At 36.7% G+C, this 10,692-nt stretch overlaps 1 protein-coding gene across 3 annotated transcripts in view; it reads right to left on the bottom strand.

Moving 5' to 3' along the window:
- Window positions 1-10,692, bottom strand: part of ANKRD28 (ankyrin repeat domain 28) — a 158,602-nt gene that overhangs the window by 46,543 nt on the left and 101,367 nt on the right. For all 3 annotated transcript variants that reach the window (XM_029940315.1, XM_029940314.1, XM_029940316.1), the window contains one exon: window positions 3,425-3,637. In XM_029940315.1, coding sequence (XP_029796175.1) covers window positions 3,425-3,637 — 213 coding nt within the window. The remainder of the gene's footprint in view (window positions 1-3,424; window positions 3,638-10,692) is intronic.

The following is a 10,692-nucleotide window of genomic DNA, read 5'->3' on the forward strand; positions in this document are numbered from 1 at the left end:
ATAAAATATTTGGGGTATCTTATGTGACCAAAATTTATTCTTAGGAAGAATAAGGTGAAGTGGAAAAAGATATACATTCAAGTGATACAACCAATGCAGCAGAGCTCATGTAAAGCAAGGTTATAAAAACCAGACCTATATTGCTTTTTAAACTCCATTCATTTTATCTCTATGTAGTACTTTGTAAGACAACCAATGTAAAAACTTATAAATAAATAATTGAATAATTTCAAGCCTAAATTCACATTTCAATTTCTAGTCATCCATAACTTGATCAAGGAGAAAAACACCAAAATGGAGAATGCGGTAAGAGGAAAAAGGTAGCAAGGAAAAAGAGATGACTTGAAAAACAGATCATGTGGGTTACCAAATATAATTTTTGTAAAATGAGGCATGTGTCAAACCCTTATTAGCTCCTTAATCAAGCAACTGTTTGATAGATACTATATTTGACAAATACAGGAAACACAGGTGTCTGGAGTGAAGATCTATTCTTTTTTTTTTTTTTAAACATTTACTTATTTTTGAGAGACAGAGAGACAGAGCATGAGCAGGGAGGGGCAGAGAGAGACGAAGACACAGAATCCAAAGCAGGCTCCAGGCTCTGAGCAATCAGCATAGAGCCCGATGTGGGGCTCAAACTCACATACCATGAGATCATGACCTGAGCTGAGGTCAGCCACTTAACTGACTGAGCCACCCAGGCGCCCCGAAGATATATTCTTGAATGAATATACATTCTTATTGGTTAAAAACGTAGTTATCAATAATTTGTATATAATTTCAGAGCTGTTAGGTACCTTTAGTCATTAACATGGGGACTGTGTTCCAATGGAACCGGGCTAGAAGATAACTGTACAATTGCTTTTAAATGGGATGTCATACATCCCTAGGCAAGATTAAGGCAATTTTTATGAAATCTATTTTTTTTTAAGTTTTATTTGTTTATTTTTGGAGGGGAGGGGCAGAGAGAAGGAGAGAGGGAATCCCCAGCAGGCTCTGTGATGTCAGTGTGTGCCCAATCCATGTTCAACCTCATAAACTGTGAGATCATGACCTAAGGAAGATACTGAACCAACAGAGCCACCCAGGAACCCCTATGAAATCTATTGCTAACCCAATATCACAGGCTGTTGCCTTAAAATCTACTTAACCACCCCATCTCAAATGCTTTGCTAAAAAAAATTCCTTTGTTGTGTATAAAATCCACTATTGTTTTCTTCTAAATCATTAAGGAGGTAACTTCAAATAGGACCATGATCTAAGCATTACACTGTAAGTGAGCCTCATATAAGACTAATTCTCATTTCTGTGTTTCAAAAGAAAATAGAGTTAAAAAAAATCACAGGTACTAGAATCAGCTATGTAGGCACTGACATATGAATGAAGTGATCTATCATCAAATTATACTCAATATTCATGTCTACATGGTATTGTATAAATAAAAAGCCTAATTTTCACCCCTTAAACACAGTACAACAGAAACTAAAACATGTGTCACAGATAATGATATAGGTCAGCCATGATCCTTAATATTTCACACACAAAAGATAATTTAATTACAGTCACTTGATTATAAACATCTCATAGAGATTTTAAAAATTTGGTTGTGGGGCGCCTGGGTGGTTCAGTCAGTTAAGCGTCTGACTTCGGCTCAGGTCATGCATGATTTTACAGTTCATGAGTTCGAGCCCTGTGTCAGGCTCTGTGCTGACAGCTCCGAGCCTAGAGCCTGTTTCGGATTCTGTGTCTTCTTCTCTCTCTGCCCCTCTCCCTCTCTCTCTCTCTCAAAAATAAACATTGAAATTTTTTTTTTTTAATTTGGTTGTTATCTTTTAGGAATGTTAAGATCCAATCTGCATTAAAAAATATTACTAGGCTTTTGAGGAAACAAGCACCAAATTTCTTTCCCTTACAAGCGTTTAGATATTGTTCTGGTCCCCAATTATCCAAATAGCAGGAATTCTTCAAAACAAAATGAGGATTTCAAATTTATTATCAAAAAATTTTAGTAATTTTTTAAACTATTAAAAAAACTTTAGTAGGTAATATGACTGAAAACTGAAAACTTGAAACATATTCTTAGGTATTTTAAACTTAAGCATGTATATAACAGGAGTTCTTTATGATACCTCATATCATATCCTTTCCTTCCTCGGGTGTAATATGCATAAATTTTGTCCTCTAGCGCCGAGAGGGTAATTTATAGAGCAAAGACCTAATTTTACATGGACGTGCTGCTACTGCAGCTGTCAGCCGAGGTCAGTGACATCACTAAAGGCTTATCTAAAGTCCTTTCTCTACCAGTCTGAAGGACACTGGCTTATTACACCCACAAAAGATGAAATCTTAAGAAATTAAAACTCTGAAAAACACATTTTAAGGTTAAATGTTTTCACTAAACCTGAACAGTTCAATTTTGTTTGTGATTTTCTTTTCTTCATAACACAAGATATTGGATGGCAAATACTCAAATAATGAATCGATGAATATAGAAACAATCAATGAAAGTATCTTGGAAAAATCAAAATGATGATTACACATTATATATAAAGTAGTGATTTCAAAATAGTGGCTGCATGTGGCTTTTCACAGATTTATATAATGATGGTACAGTTATTGTGGCTCCAGAATTTTCATGTATTTCAAAATTCATATGCTCATTCCTAAAAGTAACTGAAACCAAAAAACAAAAAAACAATGTCTACTCCTTACATAAAACACACTGATACTCATCTTTCAATTTTTAGAAAATTAAAAAAAAAAAAAGAAAACAGAAACGTTGAAAGATCGCTGCGGACACCTGTATACATACACCTAGATTCTATCACTAATATTTTACTATAAGTTCATCATCATAAACCAGCATGTCCACCCTGCTATCTACCCAGTTATTTCATGTTTTTCAAAACTTGCAGATAGGACTACATATGATCTCTAAATATGTTGGTATGCATATCATTAATTAGGCTTCAACATCAGTTTGGTGTGTTACCTCCTACAGGAAAATTTATAAGCAATGAAGCATGCAAATCCTAAGTGTATTATTTCATGAGTTTTGACAAATATTTATTTATATAATACAAAGCCCGTCAAAATACAGAATTAACCATCACCCCAGAAAGTTCTCCTTTATCCCATTTTCATCAATCCCTCCTCACAGAGGCAACTTTTATTTCAACTACAGAATCTAGAACCCAATAAAGATGGAATTTCATCTGTTCTAGAACCTTATATAAATGGGAATAGTACATATATTCTTGTGTAAGGCTTTCACTCAGCATAATATTTTTAAGATTCACCTATTTTTTTGTGTCGATCAGTATTTTGTTCCTTTTTATTGCTGAATGGTATTTGTTATTGATACTGTTCTAAACAGCCAACTCTTAAATACTACAGTATGGATTCTGATTTTATTTCATACCTTCATATTGACATCAGCTCCATTGCCAACTAGAAGCTCTAAACATAGTGCTCCATGTGTTGATGCAGCAGCAAAGTGCAAAGGAGTAAATCCTTTTTCATTCTTTTGATTTACATTAGCACCGCAGTCTATAAGTTCATTCACTACAACATCTTGTCCATTATAGCAGGCTACATGAAGAGGTGTATTTCCATAGGCATTTGGTTCATTCATCTATTAGAAGAAAAAACCCTCAATGTTAAGTAGTCTTGCAACTTGCTACAAGAATGAAGGTTACTTTAGCACTGTTCTGGTTGCAATCAAATTATTAAAGTGAGAAACAGAGACAAGTATACAAATAAGGCTTAGAATTCTAAACTTCTCTTAAAATAATGAATATTCACAACAGCATTTTGGTGTCAAATACATTTTGTATCTTCAGGGAATATAATTTATATATACAATGTCTACTTTGTGACAAAATTAATGATTTTGAAAAGGATTATTTCAGGAAAATGAAAACTAAACATATTTCTAAAAGCTTTCAAGGGTACAGTTATAAAAGTTAAATCTAAAAGCTAAATGCAAACTGAAAATTCTAAGATCTACTGAATAACATGCATATTTTCAATCTTTTCACTTGCAGTGACAAAAGATTAAAGTTGGTAATGAAGATTAGAATTTTTAAAAATAAGTGGAATCTTTTTCTATTTTGTTTTTGCAACAAAGTTAGAATCTAAATATTTCCCAGCCTTAACATGTTGATGCTATACCAAAATGAATGTGCTCAAATGAATATGATCAATATTGAGAAGTAATTGTTGCAACTCAAGTTTATTTTTCATTTGCTTTCTAATGAAATAGGTGAATACTTGATAGGATTTTTTTTGAGAGAGAAAGCACATGAGTGGGAGAGAGGGGCAGGAGGTAGGGGTGGGGGAAGAGAGAGAAAAAGAGAAACTTAAACTTAAGCAGGTTCCACACTTAGCCCAGAGCCTGATGAGGGCTCAATCTCATAACCCTGGGATCATGACCTGAACTGAAATCAAGAGTTGGATGCTCAACCGACTGAGCCACCCAGGTGCCCTATATGTCTTTTGTGTAAAGAACCAGACCTTTGCCCACAGATGTTTGGCCTCTGCCCTTGTCTTCTGGGAGGTAATCTATGGCATACTTGATAGAAGGGTCCTTATTTAGGGTGGGAACTGGCTACCCCGAATATTAGAATAGGCCTGGCCATGGTCAATAGTCTAAGGGTAGGATCTGACCATGCCACATAAACCAACTGTGTCATTTGGGGAGAAGGCGGAGCTTTGGCGTTCTCAGTTATCAGTGGACTTGGAGACTGAAATCATCCAGGCAGGTAAGTGACCAATCAATCACATCTATGTAACGGAGCCCCAATAAAATCTCTGAAAACAGAGCTAAGGTGAGCTTTCCTTGTTGGCAAATACCATGAACATATTCTCATACACTGATGCTAGGAGAGTAAGGAGTCCTAACTCCATCTGGAGAGAATGGGAGCTTTGTGTTTAGAATACTCCTGGACTCTGCCCTATGCGTCTATTCCTTTGAGTGATCTTAATTTGTATCTTTTTATATAATAAACCATGAGTATAATAGTTTTCAGTGAGATTTTTAAATCTTTCTAGTGAATTATCAAACCTGAAAGTGGTTCTGGGAAACATTCTAAACTTGAAGTTGGTTAGAAGTAAAGGTGGTCTTGTGTGGAGACTGTGCCCTCTAACTTTGAAGTTGACCCTCAAATTATCACAACTCTATTTAACATTTTCTTTTCTGAAATCTCTGGGAACAGAAACTGGAGGTAGTGAAAAAGTACCACTTAACTTTGGTCACAGTACCTAGATTTCATCACCAGAAGCTGAGACACATAAAATAGATTCCTCCTCAGAGTTTCCAGGACTTTGAGAGATTGAATTTGTTGTTTTAAGTCACTTACCTTATAGTAATTTGTTATAGCAGCCTTGAGAAATTAATAAATTATGCAATTGGAGGCCACATGTCACTAGAGCTCAAGAATGACCATTTATTTCAAAGAATGCTATGTCACTATCACAAATGTTATTTTACTGTCAATAAAAGAAATATTGAAAACTGCACTAGAATGGATGTGAAACAATAATCATTTATCTAGATCAGGAGTACTATAAAGTATTATGCTACGCCGGTGAAACAGACCTATAGCAACTGCAGAGCTGAAATAAAACTTCTATCTGTTCGTAGTCTCTAGGACCCTACTTAACAACATGTTTGGATTTTTGCAACTTCTCACAATCCTGACAGGTAACAACTTGCTTCAGGCAAGTGTTTCATATCATCCTTAAATTGAGTCTATTCAGCTCCATAATTCCTTCCCTTTTTTTTTTTAGTTTACAACAAAGTTAGTTAGCATATAGTACAACAATGATTTCAGGAGTAGATCCTTTAATGCCTCTTACCCATTTAGCCCATCCCCCTGCCACAACCCCTCCAATAACACTTCGTTTGTTCTCCATATTTAAGAGTCTCTTATGTTTTGTTCCCCTCCCTGTTTTTATATTATTTTTGCTTCCCTTCCTTTATGTTCATCTGCTTTGTATCTTAAGGTCCTCATGTGAGTGAAGTCATAGATTTGTCTTTCCCCAACTGACTAAATTCACTTAGCATAATACCGTCTAGTTATATCCACATTGGTGCAATGACAAGATTTCTTTCTTTTTGATTGCTAAGTAATACCTATTGTATATATGTGTGAGGTATGTGTATATATACATATACACACCACATCTACTTTATCCATTCATCCATCAACGGACATTTGGGCTCTTTCCATACTTTGGCTATTGTTTTTATTTTTTAATTAAAAAAATATTTTTTTAATTTATTTTTGAGAGACAGTGTGAGCAGGGGAGGGTCAGAGAGAGAGGGAGATACAGAATCTGAAGCAGGCTTCAGGCTCTGAGCTAGCTGTCAGCACAGAGCCCAATGCGGGGCTCGAACCCACAATCTATGAGATCATGACCTGAGCTGAAGCTGGACACTTAACTGACTGAGCCATCCAGGCGCCCCCCTACTTCGGCTACTGTTAATAGTGCTGCTATAAACATTGGGGTGCATGTGCCTCTTCAAAACAGCATACCTGTATCCCTTGGATAAATACCTACTAGTGCAATTGCTTGGTTGTAGGGTAGTTCTATTTTTCATTTTTGAGAAACTCCATACTGTTTCCCAGATTGGTTGCACCAGTTTGCATTCCCACCAATAGTGCAAAAGAGATCCTCTTTCTCCACAACCTTGCCAACATCTGTTGTTGCCCGGAGTTGTTTATGTTAGCCATTTTGACAGGTGTAAGGTGGTAGCTCATTGTGATTTTGATTTGTATTTCCCTAATGATGAGTGATATTGAGCATTTTTTCATGTGTCAGCTGGCCATCCGGATGTCTTCTGTGGAAAAGTGTCCATTTTCATGCCTTTTACCCATTTCTTCACTGGGTTGTTTTCTGGGTATTGAGTTTGTTAAGTTCTTTATAGATTTTTGATACTAACCCTTTATCTGATATGTTGCTTGCGAATACCTTCTCCCATTCTATCAGTTGCTTTTTAGTTTTGCTGATTGTTTCCTTTGCCATGCAGCAGCTTTTAATCTTGATGAGGTCCCAATAGTTCGTTTTTGCTTTTGTTTTCCTTGCCTCTGGAGATGTGCTGAGTAAGAAGTGGCTGTGGCCAAGGTCAAAGGTTTTGGCCTGCTTTCTCCCTGAGGATTTTGATGGCTTTCTGTCATACATTTAGGTCTTTCATCCATTTTGAATTTACCTTTTTTGTATGGTGTTAGAAAGTGGTCCAGGTACATTTTTCTGCATTTTATTGTCCACTTTTCCCAGCACCACTTGCTGAAGAGACTGTCTTTATTCCATTGGATATTCTTTCCTGCTTTGTCATAGATTAGTTAGCATATGTTTGTGGGTCCATTTCTGGGTTCTCTATTCTGTTCCACTGATCTGAGTGTCTGTTTTTGTGCCAATACCATACTGTCTTGATGATTAAAAGCACTGTAATACAGCTTGAAGTCCAGGATTGTGATGCCTCCAGCTTTGGTTTTCTTTTTCAAGACTGCTTTGCCTATTCAGGGTCTTTTCTGGTTCCATACAAATTTTAGGATTGTTTGTTCTAGCTCTGTGAAGAATACTGGTGTTATTTTCATAGGGATTGCACTGAAAGGTAGATTGCTTTGGACAGTATTGACATTTTAACAATATTTGTTCTTCCTATCCAGGAGCATGGAATATTTTTCCCTTTTTTTTCGTGTCTTCTATTTCTTTCATAAGCTTTCTATAGCTTTTAGAGTATAGATTTTCACCTCTTTGGTTAGGTTAATCTCTAAGTATTTTATGGTTTTTGGTACAATTGTAAATGGGATCGATCCCTTGATTTCTCTTTCTGTTGCTGCATTATATATAGAAATATAACTGATTTCTGTGCATTGATTTTATATCTTGCGACTTTGCTGAATTCATGGATCAGTTCTAGCAGTTTTTTGGTGGAATCTTTTGGGTTTTCCATATAGAGTATCATGTCATCTGCAAAGAGTGAAAGTTTGACCTCCTCCTGGCCAATCTAGATGCATTTCTTTGTGCTGAGTGCTGAGGCTAAGATTTCCAATACTATGCTGAATAACAGTGGTGAGAGTAGACATCCCCGTTTTGTTCCTGACCTTAGGGAGAAGCTCTCAGTTTTTCCCCACTGAGGATGATATTAGCATTAGGTCTTTCATATATGGCTTTTGTGATCTTGAGATATGATTGATCCTTCTATCCCTACTCTGAGGGATTTTTATCAACAAAGGATGGTGTATCTTGTCAAATGCTTTCTCTGCATCTGTTGAGAGGATTGTGTGGTTCCTGTCCTTTCTTTTATTTATGTGATGAATTACACTGACTGTTTTGCAGATATTGAACCAGCCCTGCATCCCAGGTACGACCCACTTGGTCGTAGTGAATAATTTTTTTAATGCATTGCTGGATCCAGTTAGCTCCAAATATCTTGTTGAAGATTTTTACATGCATATTCATCAGAGAAATTGGTCTATAGTTCTCCTTTTTAGTGGAGCCTTTGTCTGGTTTTGGAATCAAGGTAATGCTGGTTTCACAGAAAGAGTCTGGAAGTTTTCCTTCCGTTTCTATTTATTGGAACAAATTCAAGAGAATAGGTATTAACTCTTCCTTAAATGTTTGGTAGAATTCCCCTAGAAAGCCATCTGGTCCTGGACTCTGGTTTATGGGAGACTTTTGATTACTAATTTGATTTCCTTACTGGTTATGGGTCTGTTCAAATTTTATATTTCTTCCTGTATCAGTTTTGGTAGATTATGTTTCTAGGAATTTGTCCATTTCTTCTAGATTGTCCATTTTATTGGCATATAATTGCTCATAATATTCTCTTATTATTGTTTTTTATTTCTGCTGTGTTTGTTGTGATCTCTCCTCTTTCATTCCTGATTTTATTTATTTGGGTCCTTTCCTTTTTTTTTTGATCAGACTAGCTAGAGGTTTATCCGTTTTGTTAATTTTTTCAAAGAACCAGCTTCTGGTTTTCTTGTTCTGGTCTACTGTTTTCTTGATTTTGATATCATTGATTTCTGCTCTAATTTTATTATTTCCTATCTTCTGCTTGTTTTGCATTTTATTTGCTATTCTTTTTCCAGCTCTTTAAGGTTAAGGTTAGGTTGTGTATCTGAGACCTTTCTTCCTTCTTTAGGAAGGCCTGGATTGCTATATACTTCCCTCTTATGATCGCCTTTGCTGTATCCCGGAGATTTTGGGCTGTGATGTTATCATTTTCATTGGTTTTCATGTACTTTTATATTTCCACTTTAATTTCTTGGCTAACCCATTCATTCTTTAATGGGATGTTCTTTAATCTCCAAGTATTTGTGGTCTTTCCAAATTCTTCGTATGGTTGGTTTGAGGTTTTATAGCATTGTGGTCTGAAAATATGCATGGTATGATCTCAATCTTTTTGTACTTTTCAAGGGCTGATTTGTGTCCCAGTATGTGATCTAATCTGGAGAATGTTCCATGTGCACTGGAGAATAATGTGTATTTCGCTGCTTTAGGATGAAATGTTCTGAATATATTTGTTACATCCATCTGGTCCAGTGTGTCATTCAAAGCCATTGTTTCCTTGTTGATTTTCTGTTTAGATGATCTGTCCATTGCTCTAAGTGGGCTGTTGAAGTCCCCTACTATTATGGTATTATTATCAATGAGTTTCTTTATGTTTGTGATTAACTGACTTATATACTTGGATGCTTCCACATTTGGAGCATAAATATTTACAATTGTTAGGTTTTCTTGGTGGACAGACCCCTTAATTATGATATAATACCCTTTTCTGTCTCTCTTGCTACAGTCTTTATTTTAAAGTCTAGATTTTCAGATATAAGTATGGCTACTCTGGCTTTCTTTTGTCAACGATTAGCATGATAGATGCCTCTCCTTTACTTTCAAACTGAAGGTGTCTGTTGGTCTAAAGTGGGTCTCTTGTAAACTCAGCTCCACAATTCTGCCTTGCTCTCTTTGTCCAACCAGACTACCATCCACCATCTTCCTATTTGTTTTTCCAAGATCAGACGAGATCGGGCGCGTTCAGGGTGGTATGGCTGTAGACTCCTGTTTGTTTTTATAGCAGATCTAAAGCACCTCCCTCTGGCAGAGCCTAACCCTCTCTCTCCTTCTAATTTGTCCCTTTAAAAAATATGTATTTATTTTTGAGAGAGAAAAAGTGTTAGCAGGGTGGGGGCAGAGAGAGGGAAGGACCGAGGTTCTAAAGCAGCTCCACACTGACAGCAACAAGCCCAACGCGGGGCCTGAACTCACATACAAGGAGATCATGACCTGAGCCAAAGTTGGATGCTCAACCGACTGAGCCACCCAGATGCTCCCTTCTAATTTGATTTTTTTAATGTTTTATTTCTTTTTGATACAGAGAGAGACAGAGCACGAGAGGGGGAGGGGCAGAGAGAGGAGATACAGAACCGGAAGTAGGCTCCAGGCTCTGAGCTAGCTGTCAGCACAGAGCCTGACGTGGTACTCAAACCCACGAACATGAGATCTGACCTGAGCCGAAGTCGGAAACTTAACTGACTGAGCCACCCAGGCGCCCTAATTTGCTCTTTTTAATCTGTTTGAAGAACCAGATGAGTTTGTCAGAACTGTACCTAAAATAAGAGAAATATACTCAGAGGGGCATAAAAGCCCAAGTACTTAAAGGATGGCCTGTGCAATGAGAAA

This window comes from Suricata suricatta, chromosome 5 (genome assembly GCF_006229205.1).
Source record: "Suricata suricatta isolate VVHF042 chromosome 5, meerkat_22Aug2017_6uvM2_HiC, whole genome shotgun sequence".
NCBI lineage: Eukaryota > Metazoa > Chordata > Mammalia > Carnivora > Herpestidae > Suricata > Suricata suricatta.